Source organism: Eupeodes corollae, chromosome 1 (genome assembly GCF_945859685.1).
Source record: "Eupeodes corollae chromosome 1, idEupCoro1.1, whole genome shotgun sequence".
In the NCBI taxonomy this organism is placed as follows: domain Eukaryota; kingdom Metazoa; phylum Arthropoda; class Insecta; order Diptera; family Syrphidae; genus Eupeodes; species Eupeodes corollae.
Genome location: NC_079147.1, coordinates 248,317,874 through 248,335,707, shown reverse-complemented (window position 1 = coordinate 248,335,707; position 17,834 = coordinate 248,317,874). Strand labels below are relative to the sequence as shown.

Below are 17,834 nucleotides of genomic sequence, written 5' to 3'. Positions count from 1 at the left end.
TATCACCAGCTTAAGAATGAGGTACAGAAAAGAATCAATTTTATTTCACTTAAATGGATTGAGACAAATTTAGGGATTATTTTAACCAAGTTTTCTTATGACGAATTTTTTCTTTAATTTTTTCGAGTTCACGAGCAAAATTTTGACTTACGAAACAAGACCAATACAGTAAATCATATCATATTTTGACACTGACTTTTTGCTAGAAGTTTTAAGAAGTATCGAAAACTTATATTCAAAGTTATTTTGGGCGATGAAAATCTGGGCAGTTAAATTAACACACAAAATTGACGCTTCTCAGACTCGAAAAACTGGAATTAATGTTTTAGGCAACTATAGGTCAAGTTAACCGATCTTTTTTTGTTTTACTCAAATTAAAGACATGGTTTACGCAGCCCATGTCATAATACATTATTTATATTCAACGTGAAGTTGGCAGTCCATATCGAGTATGTCGATATACTTATTTACTTAAGTTGGCGCTACAGTCCTATGTGAACTAGGGCCTATACGAACAAACTTCTTCATCTAGTTCGGTCCCTAGCTAGATGTCTCCAGTTTCGCGCTCCAAGTGGAGTGAGGTCACTTCCACTTGTGTGCCACCTGATCCGCGGTCTTCCTCTACTACGCTGTCCTGTGGGTGTGGATTTAAAGACTTTCCAGACCGAAGCATTTGTCTTCATGCGCTCTACGAGGCCCAGCCATCTTAGTCGTTGCACTTCAACCCTTCTGGCTAAGTCTACGTCACTGTACAGCGTGTACAGCTCGTCGTTCCATCTTCTCTTCCACTCCCCTTCGATGCATACGGGACCGTAGATCACACGAAAAACTTTTCTCTCGAACCGACCCAAGGTGCTTTCATTCGCTTTTGCCACAGTCCATGCTTCTGCACCGTATAGCAGGATGGAGATGAAGGGTCTTATATAGCAGACCCTTCAAAGGACACTTTCGTCCTTTGAAAGAGGAGGTTAGCAAGAGTTATTCTGCGTTTGATCTCAGCGCTGGTGTTGTTTTCTACGTTTACAGCGGAGCCTAGGTAGACGAAGTCCTTGACTACCTCAAAGTTACGTCTGTCGATGGTGACGTTTTGACCAAGACGTCGGTCTTGTAGGTCCTTTCTTGACGACAGCATGTACTTTGTTTTGCCCTCATTAACCTTTAAACCCATTTTTGCCGCCTCTGCCTCAATACTCACAAAAGCCCCATTGACATTACGCTGAGTTCTTCCGATTATGTCAATGTCATTAGCATATGCTACTAATTGGACAGACTTTTGAAAGATAGTGCCTCTAGTGTTGACGTGTGAGCTCTGTACTATTCTTTCATAGTACGATGTTAAAAAAATCGAATGACAGCGCATCACCTTGTCTAAAACCTTTTTTGACATCGAATGGTTCTGTTAAGTTGTTTCCAACCTTTATGGAGCAGCGTGTGTTCGCCATGGTCATCCTGGACAAACGGACGGCTCTTTACAGTCCCTGTATTTGCTGTCATATGTGGCCTTGAAATCGATGAAAAGATGGTGGGTGTCGATTTGGTGTTCTTGGGTTAATGTGAATATTTTTGTCTAAAACCACACTGATAAGGACCTATCAGGTTGTTGACGATGGGCTTTAGACGTTCACATATTACGGCAGAGAAGATTTTATAGGCGATGATAAGTAGACTGATTCCTCTATAGTAGGTGCAGTTTGGGCTTCCTTTTTTCAGGATCGGGCAAACAATACTGAGGTTCCATTCATCAGGCATGTTTTCTTTCGACCATATCTTACAGATAAGGAGTATGTATGTCAATATGCTTGCCAAAAGGAGCGCTTTTTTTACAAAATAATAATTTTAAAAATACTCACTTATTGTAATGATTATTTTTATATAAGCTATATAACCAATTAAGGGAGTTCCCTTTTGCAAGCGTTTTAAGAACACAGGGAGTGAATAATATAACTAAGTTAGTAGTGTCCCTCGCATGGACAAAAGCTTGGCTATACCTGATCTGAATAATCGCTATTCGTCAGCTTTATTTATGGAACCTATATCATTACCATTCATTTTTTTTAACGTAGATGGATGCCGTTGGTTAAGTCATACAAAACAGTACAAGCTATGTAATGTCACTGTAGCCACTAAGTGCCACTCCCTTTAAGTCATTCGTTGTTAGTAATGTATAGGTAGATCTTGTCTCTTGGAACATGTTTATATTGGCATCGTTGTATTTAAAACCCATTATTAGGCGGCACCTATTGACTATGGCTACATTAGCTGTTGCAGTTTTTTTTTTACTTAACTTTTGTATATAAAACTTCTAACTCCACTTTGAGGCTACGGCGAACGAAGGAAATTAGGTCCATGATAATACTATACATATTATATACAAATTTTGTATGTATATATATTTACGAGTATCAAAAATGTAGAAATTTAAAACACACCGGCACAATTGTGGTTCCTAAGCAATGTTAACTTCTTGATGCTAGATCACTAATGGTTATGTATTTTTAAATTCAACATACTCATTCCGTAATGTTTATTACACATATTCTACAGAACTTACATATTTTCTGTCCTTAATTTTATCTTGTTGAATATTAAATAGTAATAAATGCATTTAAAAAAATGATTGTGTTCGTTATTTTAAAAAATATTATAATTTTTGGCAGCACTTGTTCGTTATTCATTTAATTATCAATTTATGTATGGCAATGCTCTTTCGCGCTGAAATACTTCTCTTCCGGTTGTCAAACTGATTGAAAGTTGCAGCACATTTTGCACGGCGGTCGTAATTTCTATCAAAAAACACAATAAAAATGGCTTTCGGTGATGTTAAAACTCCAAAAGGTCTTGAAGAATTGAACAAATTCTTGGCCGACAACAGTTACATCAGTGGGTAAGTAAAATATATCCCTGAAAAATGAAATTCAAATGACCGAACGAAAATTGAGGTTAAACTTGATCCATTTTCTTTTTCCCTTGATTTGACACGTAGTCTTAGTCGTTGCGGTATAGTTATAGTTAACAAAAATTTTCTATTTTCAGTTACACGCCATCAAAGGCCGACCTCTCGGTGTTCGAAACACTTGGAAAGGCCCCAGCCAGTGGTGTTCACGTCCAACGCTGGTACAAACACATTGCGTCCTTTACCTCCGCCGAAAGAGCCGCATGGGGCGGTCAGGCACTTCCACAAACTGCTGGCGCCAAGCCCACAGTCGCCGAAGACGATGATGGTAAGTTCGAATAAAAGCAATCTCCTTGCCAAAGTGTATACAAATTTAATGTTTTCCCTTGTTTACCAAAAATAGATGTCGATCTATTCGGATCTGACGACGAAGAGGAAGATGCCGAGGCAGCACGTATCCGCGAGGAACGTGTGGCCGCCTACTCTGCCAAGAAATCAAAGAAACCCGCCCTCATTGCCAAATCGTCTGTCCTGCTCGACGTGAAGCCCTGGGACGATGAAACCGACATGAAAGAAATGGAGAAGCACGTCCGAACCATCGAGATGGACGGTCTCTTGTGGGGAGCCTCTAAACTCGTTCCAGTCGGTTATGGCATCAACAAGTTGCAAATTATGTGCGTCATCGAAGATGAGAAGGTTTCAATTGACTTGTTGCAGGAGAAGATCCAAGATTTCGAGGACTTTGTTCAATCTGTTGATATTGCAGCTTTCAACAAGATCTAAAAACACAATCAATCAGTCCACAACAACAACAAAACAATCGGACGTCATCGAATCTAATAAAATCTTGAATCGACGACGTGATTGTTTGTCCTTGAATTTTTGTGTCCAATTCAGTTGAAAAAAGAAAAGAAAAACTATTAAACAAAAAAAAAATGCCTTGATTAAAAAAATACTATTTTATACTCAAGAATTGTTTGGCTTTTAAAATATTCCATTTTATACGAATTCATGTTTCGAAAACAAGAATGTGCAGCTGTTTTCAAAATTGAGAGAGTTGTATTTGAAAAATGAGTTCATTTTGTTTTCAGCGTTCCTCGTCTCAAATGGTTTTAAAAAACTTCTCCGAATTTTTAAAATCAATTAAGAACTTTCATTGGTTTTAAAAGAGTAATCTTTTGCATGGGATTAAATTTTGTAAACTATTTCCAATTTCATTTCGAGTGACAATGAAATGCAGAAGCCAGCTGGACCGTCGAAATACGTTCATCATTTCTATTCTATATTGCGGGACGTTTGGAAGGTGTCATTTTACATAAGTTTTGGGTTTTACTAGAAAATCAAAAAGGTTTAAAAGAAATTAAACAGAAAATTGAATTAAGCAACTAAGGTCGAATCATCCTATGAATTTAAGTATGAAAACCACGTATTTGAGGCTGTGTAAAAAAGTAAACTAAGAACAATAAAATATTCTTTTTATGAAATCCATACGGCAAAGGACAAAAAAAAGAGGAATGGGAAGTCTTTAAAAGTATTTAAGGTAGGAACATGTCGAATAGCAATTGTACTAAAAAATGATATTGTTGTTTTATTTTATCCAAAAGATGTTGCGGATGAATTTAGTGCCTTTTTGGGTCTGCTGGACATAGTTCTCTTTCTGAAAGTGTACATACTTCATTTGACTGTTGCTATGAGGTTGATCCTCAAGAAACCAGTTCGAACAGTTTCTGTTTTGAACCAATTACAGGACTTGAAAAACTTAAAACAATAAACTGGTTAAATAATTCAACTTATAATGCAAAGATGAAACTTCTAATATAACCCTTAAAAAGGTTGTGCCAAATTTGGTAGATATTATATTGACCCACATTTTTAACTTAAGCATATACTCTGGAAAGTTTCCTGAAGATTTAGAAAAGGTTAAGGAAATTATAGACCAATAACTTTGTTCGAAATTGTTTGAGAAGGTATTTAAACGAAGAATTCTGTCTTACCTTGATAAAATAAACTTTTTAATCCATTGCAATTTGGATTCAGGACTGAGCTCTCTACTGCAGAGGCTCTTCAAGAATTTTGCTGAATTTTACAAGATGGTTTAGATGCTAAATAAGAGTGTGCTGGACTTTTAGTAGGCATAACTAAAGACTGACATGGTGAACCATAACATGCTTTTGGATAAACTGTATACAATTGGTTTGCGTGGATTTATCTGGAAATGGCTGGGGTCTTATCTAAAAATAAGATCACACAATGCAAAAGTTGGGTGCAGAGATCCTTGCTCGGCCCAATTTTATTTTTGGTTTATATTAATTCCCTCTTTTGACTTCCTTTCCGAGGTAAAGTCAGAGCCTTTGCCGATGACCTTGGAATTGCATACTATAGCAATAGTCCTTTGAATCTAATTTCAGATATTAGCTATGATGTTCACTTGCTAAGATTTTGGTTTGCTAAACATGAGTTAATTGTGAGCAGCAAAACAAAGTTAATGTTTTTCAGCATAAAAGGTAGTATCTCTCTGGGCGTACCAATAATTTTTCATTCTTACGATCGCCTCAGTCATAAGTTACTTTATGATGAATATAATGGTTACCATAATCAATCATACCATAAATTGTTAAATGCAGTGGCAGCTGTTTTGAAATTAAAAAAGTTGATGACTTTAAGTAACTGGGCATCTATATTGATCAAAACCTTAACTGGGACAAACACATTGCTATTTTAAAAAACTATGTATCTTCTCTCATCCACCCGTCAATGGCGGATCCAAGGGGGGGGGTCTTAGGAGTCATGACCCCCCCCCCCTGGGAGATAATTTGTTTGCTTTTTCGTAGGAATTCCCTTCAATTCAAAACTAATCGTATTGAGTCAATGGATATGACCCCCATTATATTTTGAATCATTTATTTTTTGTGTATGAAAATAACATTTATATTTTACTTCCTTAAATTTTGTTGCTAAAAGTACTACTTTTGACTGAATATTGGACCAAGAACATAATATGAATCGGATATTTAGCCTTATTCCAAAAGCACAGCACTAATTCATCAACTTTTGACCAACAATTGACGATCCAGGGGGGGTCACATGAGCCAAAAAGCTTATACAGTTAAGTTGTTTAAGTAAGGATTTTATCTATAGACATGCACCAAAGAGTGGTTTGCGGTCGAAAACAACTCAAATTTTAATTTTCACTCAATTTAGAATTTGAAAAAACTTCAGTCATGCTTTAAATTATTTCATAAAAATTGTTTCTAAGAAAAAGAACAAATATTCCGGTTCTTAAGAAGAAACCTTGAATAAGTGATCATGAATAAGAACTATATAGCAAGTCTTGCATTAGTAAACAATTTCAAACTAGAGTCTTTAACTAAATACATCATTAGGTAGAGAAGCCGAAAAGAGTGAGTACTCCGATTCCTTTCGTCTGCCTGTCTTTCCTGGCCCATACAGTCCAAACAATTGTGTTGATTGAAATTAAGATTTTCAGCCGATTTTTCTAAAACTTTCTCTAAATTTTGTGTTCTTAATTTGGCTTCTTTCTACAAGAAAAACATATTTTCGTATTGCTCCAAAAGGGTACCATTCAAAAAATCTTAATTTTGATTTTAAGTTTTCTCAAGAACTAATATAACGATTTCAAAATTCTTCCCTTTCTGAGCAAGCTCTTGTCAATGATCAAATTGATGATGATTTTTTATGAAATTGATTTTTAATAAAGTACTAAACTTAAAACTCGATTTCAGGGACAACATTTTTTGACGAAATTTTAATGTAAAATGTTCATATATTTATAAGCACTTTATTTAGTGCTTATACCAAAAATATTGTTAAGACAAAATTTAAAATGATTTTCGAAAAAAATAGGGTAATCTAGATTTTTTTACATTTAAATTTTTGAGAAAAACTTATTTTGCAGGTATGTACATTTTTAAATCTTAAAATATAGGAAATGTTTAAACAGACTTTTTTGAAGAAATTATCAAGTTCATGCGTAAAACATAATAAAAGTTTCATATCTATTGATATAAAAGCTATGAAACGTGTAATTTGTGAGTACTACGAAACTTCTCTTCCCAACTTATTTGTTTACTTAACTTACTTTTTTTTAATCTAATTTTTTTTTTAGTGAATTTATGTACTTAAATGCAACTATTTTCTTGAATTCAAGAAAAAAACCTGTTTGTCTCTACAATTTTTAAGTTTTGTTAACGCCTTTATAAGATCAAAATAAGCAGATTGATAACGATATTAATAAGAGACTCACGGAGATGATTTCAAAAAAACTACATCAAAAAAAGCCCGACATTTTTACATATCAGATCCTCTCTCATTTTCTGGATTTTTAAATGTTTGCAGCGCTCTTTGCATTAATAGTAATGAAAACAAGAAGAGCGCGTTTTGTTTTTGGATAAAGCAACGTTTCAAAACAATTTCCTACATTTCTGCGCGAAATGCACCAAAAACCCTCTAAACTATTGTATTTTAAATTTTTCTTAAATATGGCATATTTAGAAAACTGTTGGAATCTTTTAATGCTTTCATATGAGTCATTCAAATTAAATATTAAGACTATACCTTGCTGGACAACAGTGTTCTAAATAATTTGATAACTAAAGTGCGCATTTTAGCAATTATTAAATTTTGTTAGGATCCTTTGCAAAACATTAAAGAACATTTTTAAGCGGTGAGTAAAAACTCATCTAAGTGTGTGACCCCCCCCTGATGAAAAGTCTGGATCCGCCCTTGCCACCCGTTGTGTTTCTACCACCTGAAAAGGCATTGCTCTTCAAATTTGTTGAAGATTGTTTATTTTGGTATTTTCAAAAAATAATTGTTTTCACTAACTATTCTTATTATACAATATTATTGTTAACTAGTGACAAGAGATCATTTATAAAAATGAGGAAAAGGATCGGAGACAAAACGGAGCCGAGTTGCTTACTATCATTTATGTTGTGGGTTTCAAACTTCAATCCATTTAAGACAACTTATATTTAATTGCGGGAAAGAATGGGAAGGTTCGCAAATCTCTACTTTAAGTTCATAGTACAAAAAGTACCAACAAAATAACTGTCTTCAAGACACTCCTCACGCAAGCTACAAGTTCACCACGATTTTTTTTTTGTATTGTAAATAAATATTAGTTATTTCTTTTCGAAATTGGCAAGGGAGCATTTTACAGAAAGCATTAAATAAAGTTGTGCAGAAAATAAATAAATCAAAGAATAATAAAGTTCAGCTTTCAGTTGGATGAAAAAAACATGAGCAACTGTCATTTTGATAGAAGTAGACTTGACTTGATAGTAAGGGAGATGTTTCTTGACTTACTTTCCATTAAAGTTGCCTTAATTGGAAGGTAACTTTTTGGCAGCAGATACTAGAAACTTGCCTAACTTTCAAGTCCCTTATGGCCAATATTTTTAGTCCAACGAAGAAGGCAAATGCAGGCATTTTCGAAGGAATGCCAGTTTTTGCGAAACGGCTTTGAATATCAACTGCCATAATAAGTGCGTTTTTTGGTATTCCATATATAGTACAGTGAAAAATTGCCAACAAAATGATCCGCAGTAGCCAGATTTTTGTATTTAAATTTGTAGAACTGAAAGAAAATTCGTCAAAATAATAATAAAAAAAAACACACAAATAGAAGAAAGCTTTGTGAAAATCAAATGTTAAAATTAACTTAGCAAACGAAACTAACTAAAACTAGTAAAATTTACCATTTTCAAGAAGAAATTGTAAGAAAACATCTGGAAATTGAAATTCTATAAAAAAGTTCATTTAACAATTGCTCCAACGAAGGGGTTTTTTCGTAGACTACTACATTAACATGTGGTGTTGAAGCGAGCTTGAAGGTGGCCTTAATTCTTTATGTATCGAATCCCGTCGGAGATCGGAGTCGAATTGAAATGTGAGAAGAAAAACCTGTGTGGAGGATTTGGTTTAATAGATAATGCATTATGGTCTGTTTATTTGCATGTTTGTGTTCAAAAAATATAGTTTTGTTTTAATAAACTTACAAAAAATTTCACATGGAGTAGGTAGCATATTCTTTTATGGTGCTGCACTCATAAGAACTTCATAAGAAACATCGAAACACCATCTTCATTTTAGAAAATGCTATCAAACTTAATTATTTTAAATCTTCTTGTCGGTGAAAACACCAAAAAGATTTATTTGATCTAAACTGAGATAAACCTTTGGTGGAAACATAGCAAAACTTAATTATCTTTTCTATTGTTTTCTCTTGCAAAATAAGCCCTGTCAGCCAGCCTCAAGCTTATCATTAAAATACTTTCGTCTCTTTCTAATACAAGATTATTATCGTAATATGTAATTCTTTGTTATTCATTCTAGCCTGTAAGGCTTTGCAAGTTGAATTTGCGCCTTTTTTGAAAAGGTTATTTGGGTGAAATATCAATTTAAATAAAATCAAATTCGATTTGGTAATGTGCGGTGTAGCAACAAGCCCAGTTAGTCCATTTTCATTAACAAAATTAAATAATATTAACAGTAACAGATTGATTGTTTCCCCCAATGGAAAACACAATCATAATTCCAAATGCACAACTACTCAACGAACACAGCCATCGAGATACAAATGCAATATCAATCGTACCAACATTTGAGAACGAAATCACATAAATGTCAAAAACCCATCCATAGTACAATTCTACTCTAACTTTTATCGGTGTTATTCATACTATGGATGTTGTTTTTGTTATTCGTGTAAAATCCTACTATACTATGGATTGCTTTTCCAACAAAACGCTGGTAATCCTACCTTCTCCAAAAGTATATGATAATAAGTTCCACTGTTGGTTGAGATGAACCAAATCAGTGGTTAAGAACTTTTTCTTTAGACGGACTCATATTACAATCAGAATTATAAAAAGTGTAGTACCCTGTTTGAGGCTTTTTCTTTAGTGTCAATTTTGTATATGAGATCCAATAAAAAAGTCTACGAAGTGCATCAATATTTAAAAGACACACATTTGGAAAAAGGATGAATTTCAACAATAGTTTTCAACTATGTACATACATATGTCAATGTCATCATCATCTGTAAAATAAAACCCGTAATTTCTTAGACAAAAATCATTAGGTACTATGCAAATTTAATTTTATTGTCCATTTGCTCTCAGACATTGATTTAATTTAAATGCAAATGGCCCATATATACCATCCTGGCAACCATAAGGACCCAATTGATGAATAGCAGCATAATCGTGGCAATTGATTTGGTTGTCTCCATTACAGTCGCGTCCAAATGCTTTCATGTAATTTTGTATTGTTTCTGCTGCACAGTAAGGGTCGTTAGCACAATTTGAATAAGCTGCAAGACATACAATACAAGAATACAATTTTACAGGAATTTTGTCTTAATATTACCAGTACTGGATTCTGAAGATTCGCCTTCTATTGTCGGCTTACCAGCATGAGCCCAATAGCCTCGTGTTATGTGGAAAAGTCCACAAGCTACGTGATCACAGACTTTTGCCAGATTACAACCGGTAAGCGATTCACAAATACATCGAAGGCAGATGTCTGAGACGAGTTGTTCTGCAAACATTAAAACAAACAAAAAATATTAAAAATGTAACTTTAAAGGTGAATACAATTTTTCTATTGATTCTTGGGTCAAGGTAAAGGCTTTGGAAGTAATAACGAAGAAAGACCCTTTAAGACTACATCAAAATAATGTAACTTGAGAATCAGGTTTTAAATATTTCGTAAAGTTTTATTTTGTAGCTGATAATAATAAATAAATGTAATGATGATAAATAAATATAATAATAATATGAAACAAAAATATGCAGTTCAAAACATATCAAGTACCAAACTCAAGTTTTGTTTAAAATAGAAAGAAGTTCAAAAACAATTAAAAATCGTTGCAATTTCAAATCTGTTTAAACGTTAACAAGGATAAGCCGCATTGGTTTGGTAGTAATCCATCAGACTTCAGTGCGTAACGGTTTCTATGTTAAATTCTTTCTAAAGACGATTAAAGTTGATTAAACTTGTTGTATTTGTTTGACCAATTCTTTTTTAATACTTATTTATTATGTTTTATTAGGCTCTTTTGGTCTTTTTGTTTTTTGGAATGCGAATAAATAAAAAACATTATTCCATTCTTTTACCCAACGTTTCGTAAGAATTCCTTAATTCTTCAGGGGATTTTTTTGTTCTTTATTCAATACTTGTATTAAATCACATTATAATTGTTAAAAACTCCTTATTGCATCCTCCTGACAGCACTGACACAAATTTAAAACAAATAACAAATACAATATAAAATAAAACAAGTAAAAAAAAAAAAAAATTATTAAACTAGACGAGAAAGACATTTATATCACAGCTGTGATATAAATGTCTTTCTCGTCTGTCTATTTGTCTTGCTTAAAAGTTTGTAGATTTTCGTGTTGGGTTAAAAAAGTTGTCAGTTGAATCATTCTTAAAAATATTTAAATTACAAACAATATTTTCATATCATGAAATAGTTTAGTTTAAAAATCCAGTTTTGTTAAATAAATTTTTGGTGGAAAACAAATTTTTACTAATTTAAGTAGCATTTCTTAAATTTTTACAAATTACTTACTTACTTACTTAAGGTGGCGCTACAGTCCGGGGCGGACCTGGGCCTCAACCAACAAGCGTCTCCAGCCAGCTCGGTCCCTAGCTAGCTGTCTCCAGTTTCGCACGCCAAGTTGGTTGAGGTCCTCTCCCACCTGGGTGCGCCACCTGAGTCGCGGTCTTCCTCTACTGCGCCGTCCCTCGGGATTGGATTCGAAGACCTTCCGGGCTGGAGCGTTGATGTCCATCCGCTCTACATGACCTAGCCATCTAAGCCGTTGGACTTTGATTCTGCTAACTAGGTCAGTGTCGCTGTACAGCCCGTACAGCTCGTCGTTATATCTTCTCCTCCATTCTCCATCTATGCGTACGGGACCAAAAATCGCCCGAAGAATTTTTCTCTCGAAGCATCCTAAGACGCTCTCATCTTTCTTTGACAGGGTCCAGGCCTCAGCGCCATAAATGAGAACCGGGATGATGAGTGTCTTATAGATGGTGATTTTACATGCTCGAGAGAGGACTTTACTTCTCAATTGCCTTCTAAGTCCAAAGAAGCAGCGATTTGCAAGAGTTATTCTTCCTTTGATTTCAGCGCTGGTGTCGTTGTCTGCATTAATAGCGGTGCCTAGGTAGACAAAGTCCTTAACTACCTCAAAGTTATAGCTGTCCATGGTGACGTTTTGTCCAAGACGTCGTCGTTCAGTGTCCTTTTTTGATGACAGCATATACTTGGTCTTGCCCTCATTGACCACTAAACCCATCTTCTTCGCTTCCGTCGCAATGCTCAAAAACGCTCCACTGACATCACGCTTTGATCTTCCAATTATGTCAATATCATCTGCGTATCCGAGTAATTGGATGGATCTTTGGAAGATTGTGCCTCTAGTGTTGACGGTTGAGTTTTGCACAATTCTTTCCAGAACGATGTTGAAGAAGTCGCATGACAGTGCATCGCCTTGTCTAAAACCTTTTTTGACATCAAATGCATCGGTAAGATCTTTTCCGACCTTGATAGAGCAGCGTGCATTCTCCATCGTCATTCTGCACAAACGGATAAGTTTGACAGGGATGCCAAAACTAGACATTGCTCGGTAGAGCTCTTCCCTATAGATGCTGTCATACGCGGCTTTGAAATCGATAAAAAGATGGTGGGTATCGATTTGAAGCTCCTGGGTTTTTTCCAAGATCTGCCGTAGTGTGAATATTTGGTCGATAGTGGACTTTCCTGGTCTGAAGCCACACTGATAAGGACCAATCAGGTTGTTGACGAATGGCTTCAGACGTTCACATAATACGGCAGAGAGGATCTTATAAGCAATGTTAAGGAGACTGATGCCTCTGTAGTTGGCGCAGTTTAGAGGGTCTCCTTTCTTATGTATCGGGCACACTATGCTGAGATTCCACTCATCGGGCATGCTTTCTTCCGACCAAATTTTGCAGATGAGTTGGTGCATGCTCCCTACCAAGTCATCGCCTGCTGCTTTGAATAGTTCGGCGGTGATGCCGTCAGCTCCAGCAGCTTTGTTTGGCTTAAGTTTAGATATAGCTATCTTCACTTCGTCAAGGTCGGGTGGGCGGAATTGTTGATCTGCGTCGCCGAGGTTGAGTGGTTCTATCTCCCTTACAGCGGAATTCGGTTCGTCATCGCCGTTATATAATTTGGAGAAGTGATCTTTCCATATTCTCAGCATCGACTGTGGTTCTACTACGATGTTCCCTTGATCGTCTTTACAGGCTTCGGTTCGTGGCTTGTACCCTTGGGAGGTTTTTTTTACCTTTTGGTAAAATTTACGAACCTCATTCCTGTTGTGACATCCCTCTATCTCCTCGATCGCGCGCTTCTCATGCTCTCTTTTTTTCCGTCTAAGAAGCCGGTGTTCCTCTCTCCTCTTCTGCTCGTAGAGCTCGCGAGCAGCTCTCGTCCTTTTGTGCAGCGCCGTTTTGTATGCCTCTTGTTTCGCTGCGTGAGCTTGCCGGCATTCGTCGTCAAACCAGGGGTTTCGCTGTGGTGGCCGTGTGAAACCTAGCACTTTAGAGGCGGCATCTCTGATGGCTGCAAGGCAATGTTGCCACTGGTTTTCAATGCTTAATGCAGGAAGCATAGGACTCCTTAGGAGGTTATTAGAGACTCGATCGGAAAAGGACATGGCAGTCTCTTGCGATTGTAGCCGTCTAACGTCGAATCTTCTCACAGTACTTCCTTGTTTTGGCTTGGATCGGGATATCCGTAGCCGTACCTTGGCTACAACGAGGTAGTGGTCCGAGTCAATGTTGGCCTCTCGGAATGTTCGGATATCCTGGATACTGGAGAAGTGTCGTGCGTCGATCGCAATGTGGTCAATCTGGTTGACGGTTGATTGATCAGGAGATTTCCATGTCCCCTTGTGGATATTGAGATGCGTGAACTGCGTACTAGCTACCAGAACGTCTCGCCCCGCAGCGAAATCGACCAGCCTGAATCCGTTGTCGGAGGTGGTGTCGTGCAGGCTGTATCTCCCGATTATGCCACCAAAGATGTCTTCTCTTCCTAGCTTGGCATTAAAATCTCCTAAGACAATTTTAATGTCATAGCCAGGGCACTGCTCATATGTCTTGTCTAAGAGCTCGAAGAATATGTCTTTGGTGTCTTCATCTTTCTCCTCTGTTGGGGCATGCGCGCATATTAGGCTTATGTTGGCGAATTTAGCCTTGATGCGGATTGTCGTGATGCGCTCGCTCACACTGTTGAAACTTAAGACTTTTTGCCTGAGCCTAGTTCCAACAACAAATCCACACCCAAATAGACGCTGTCTTTGTTCTCGGTAGCAGTCGCCGTAGTAGATATCGCAGTCTTTTAGTTTGCGTTTGCCCGGTCCATCCCATCGCACTTCTTGGATGGCTGTAATATCTGCCTTGCAGCAGTTTAGGGCTTCCGCTAATTGTTCGGCTGCACGTGGTCTGTTAAGGGACCTAACATTCCACGTACATATCCGAAGTTCGTTGTCCTTATTTCGTTTGCGTGGGTTGTCAACAGTGAATCCGTCCGTATCCGAGGCTTGTTGTTGCTTCGAAACTATGATGTTTTTACGTGGCCAGGAAGTCACCCCGACGGCACAACCCCCAACCTGGAGGGCCAGATCCTTAGTATAACTCCAAGGAAGGGGAGCCGGATGAACCGCTCCTTATAGGCCTGGGCTCCGAATATGTCGAAGAAGCCCTATAAGGTGTTCACTAAGTAGTTCGACCTTACTGGAACTGTAGACGCCACCGTTGATTCTATCTCGAGAATTCGTCCGCTGCCGCCTGGATAAGGAGAGGTGCCTTAGTGGAAACACCTCTCCCCCCCTCTCTCGTTTGCTGCCCCCAACAACTTTCCACTGGGGTTGGAACCCAATCTCCAGTTGAGGTACTAGGCACCCGATGTTCACCGCGGGGAGGTGAGAGTAGGAGTTGATAGACAGAGGTGGGTTTTGAGAAAAACCTGTGGACGCTTGTGTCCTCTTGAATGCACATGTCTACCATTTGAACATCAAAAAAATTTTTACAAATTGGATGAATGAAATTGATTCGAGAGATACCAAGAACCTAAAATCCATTTTTACCAAATTTGAGTACTATTTCTTGTAGATTTTATTTTTAACTTCCCATAGGAAGTTATTGTAATGGGTCCGATTTAGCAAATTGAAAATTTTGACATTTCTAGACGTTATAAGGTCCTTAGAGTCGAAATAAAAGACTTTTAGAAAGATGTCTGCGCGTGCGTGTGTACGGCACACATTCATTCCGAATGTGTTACTGAGTGGACGTGTACGGCTGTGTGGCAATAAGTAGTGAAGTTTAAAGCATTAAATTGACATGCCAAGTTTGTAAACACAGTCAGAATTGAAGTTAACACCAAATCGAAAGACTTAAACTAAAAACTTTTCCAATTATATACGCTCTGTATCTATTTATTAAAGTTTTAAAATGTTTCTATTTAAATTGGAAAAAAAAATATATAATTGCGCGCTTTGTCATGCCTCTCTCTCAAATTAAATCAATATCAACACATCCTTAAAGTATTTCATTTTTCCACTTATTTCACACTCACACAAACACAATAGTCAATATGTCTGCAAAACGCAATAGACCTCAACTCTCACCAACTTCGAAGAAACAACTTATGTCACCATTTTCCAAAATTTCTTAAAAGCTCTCCTCTCCCAAAGGGGACAAACGAACAATGAACAGGTGAATCTCTTTCTAAAGAGATCTCTTTCTAAAGAGATTCACCTGTTCATTTTCATTACTATGCAAATTGAAGAATCCGAAAAACGTATAGCAAACAAAATTGACACTAAAATAGCAGCCTTACGATCTTATCAGATCTGTGAACCATAGAATATTATGCAAAAAATTTAAAGTGCAATTCAAGTTCTCGTCAATATCAGAAATGCTGATTAACTCATACCTTTAAGGTACATCTCAAGCAGTTGCAGTTGGTGATTGTATATCTGACTGCTCGCCTTTAAGCAGGGGTGTCCCACAGGGATCAATTATGGGACCACTACTCTGTTATGTACATTAATGAGCTTCCCTCATGTCTTGTAAACTGCTCCATTGATATGTATGCTGATGATGTCCAATTGCGGAAAAGTTGTCCTTTAGGTCTTGTAGAGAATGGAATAAGCGAACTAAATGATGATCTTAATCGAATCTTACACTGGTCAGAAATAAATGGACTCTGCTTAAACCCAAAAAAATCAAAATGTTTAATAATATCCCGTAGGCCTATTGATATATCAGTCTTCTCTCAAATTGCTCTAAATGAAAATCCTATTGAAATAGTCGACACGGCAACAAATCTTGGAATTATATTTAACAAACAGCTTAATTGGGACAATCACATACAATCAATTCTGGGTAAAACATATGGGGCTCTCCAAATGCTTTACGTCACACAGAAGATAACACCAGTTAGAACTAGGATGATTCTCGCAAAAACATTACTAATTCCAATATTGCTGTTTGGCTGTGAACTATTTTCGAATTGTAGTTATGAGCAAAAACGAAAACTCAATTTCGCCTATAACTGTATTGCACGATATATCTACGGACTGAAAAGAAGAGAACATGTTTCATCTTTCGCTAAATATTTATGTGGCTTCACTTTAGAAAATCTTTTCAAGTTTCGGACTTTAATTCTGCTTCATAATATCGTGCAAACACATCATTCCTCCTACCTTTACAATAGAATCCGTTTTCCACAGTGTACGAGATCATGTGATCTCATACCCGAACGATATACTTTCTTAATATCTGAGCGTCATTTTTTCATAAATTCCATCCGTCAATGGAATTCCTTACCCCGTTTTCTTAGATTAATAAGCTGCTCAGCCATGTTCAAACTAAGGCTTAAAGAATACCTAGGGACACTTAATAAAGATGGATGTTATATGTTATATACATATTTTAACTACCTATTAAATTAAATTAAATATTCTTTTGTTTATTTTTCCAAATACTAATCATTTTAAATAACTGTTTTTTTATTAACATTTTAGTTAATTTTTGAGTACGGTTTTTGAATTACATATATATATATGTATATCATTAAATAATTAACATTTATCAAATTTTACTTTGTTAAATCACTCCTAAAGTAGCACACGAATTTGAATTTATATATAAAGCTTGCGCTATAAAGAAGATATTGTATCTTAGTGTGTAATGCTATTCCTTTTAAATAAAGAACTAAAGAACAAATTAAAAGAAAATTAAACACAAAGGTGACCTTTGCTTTCCTAAGTTGATATATTTTTTGTGATATATCTTCTCACAACTAATAATATTATTTTTATTATAATTTATTATTATTAATTATTATTATCATGCATATTAACAAACCATGACAATTGGCTTGCATGGCTAAAAAGACCAGCAGCAATGATCCAATAGCAAAGTTATTAAAGACCTTCGAACTCATTTTTCTATGAAAATATTTATGCGAGATATTTCTACACTACTAGCACTAAAACAGAGTGCTACTCTTTAAAGAAACTTGAACTAATCAAAGTTTAAATGTAACTAAAGTTATTAGCAATTTAAAAGTTTATTGTCTAGAAGTTGAAGAGAAAGAATTTGATTAAGAGCTTTTTGCATTTTATCAGTAATGCATTTGTAAGGTTATCTCCTTTGCAATAATCTAGGGTTTTCATCTTAAAATACTGGCTATAATCAACTTATGTTTTAGGTTCGATTAGTGCAAGTTGTCTTTGAGGACTTCAGGTAAGCTTAAAAAAGTTCAAGTTAGAAAGTGACATAACCTTCCTCTTTCTAGTAGAACTAGGTACGTATTAAAAAAAAATTATTACTTAGACACAAATTTGAAGCTGTCTCATCTTAAATT

The 17,834-nt window shown here is 36.1% G+C and overlaps 2 protein-coding genes across 2 annotated transcripts; one reads left to right on the top strand and one right to left on the bottom strand.

Annotated features, from left to right (window-relative positions):
• Nucleotides 1-2,719: 2,719 nt before the first annotated feature.
• LOC129942015 (probable elongation factor 1-beta) lies at nt 2,720-3,866 on the top strand. The gene is made up of 3 exons (XM_056050806.1): nt 2,720-2,884; nt 3,034-3,221; nt 3,297-3,866. Exons 1-3 carry the CDS (start codon nt 2,805-2,807, stop codon nt 3,674-3,676), a joined length of 648 nt encoding a protein of 215 aa, XP_055906781.1. The 5' UTR covers nt 2,720-2,804; the 3' UTR covers nt 3,677-3,866.
• Nucleotides 3,867-9,994: 6,128 nt separating this feature from the next.
• On the bottom strand, nt 9,995-17,507 carry LOC129941337 (lysozyme-like). The gene is made up of 3 exons (XM_056049936.1): nt 17,333-17,507; nt 10,286-10,456; nt 9,995-10,229 (listed from the first exon to the last, which is right to left on the bottom strand). Exons 1-3 carry the CDS (start codon nt 17,409-17,411, stop codon nt 10,018-10,020), a joined length of 462 nt encoding a protein of 153 aa, XP_055905911.1. The 5' UTR covers nt 17,412-17,507; the 3' UTR covers nt 9,995-10,017.
• Nucleotides 17,508-17,834: the final 327 nt, after the last annotated feature.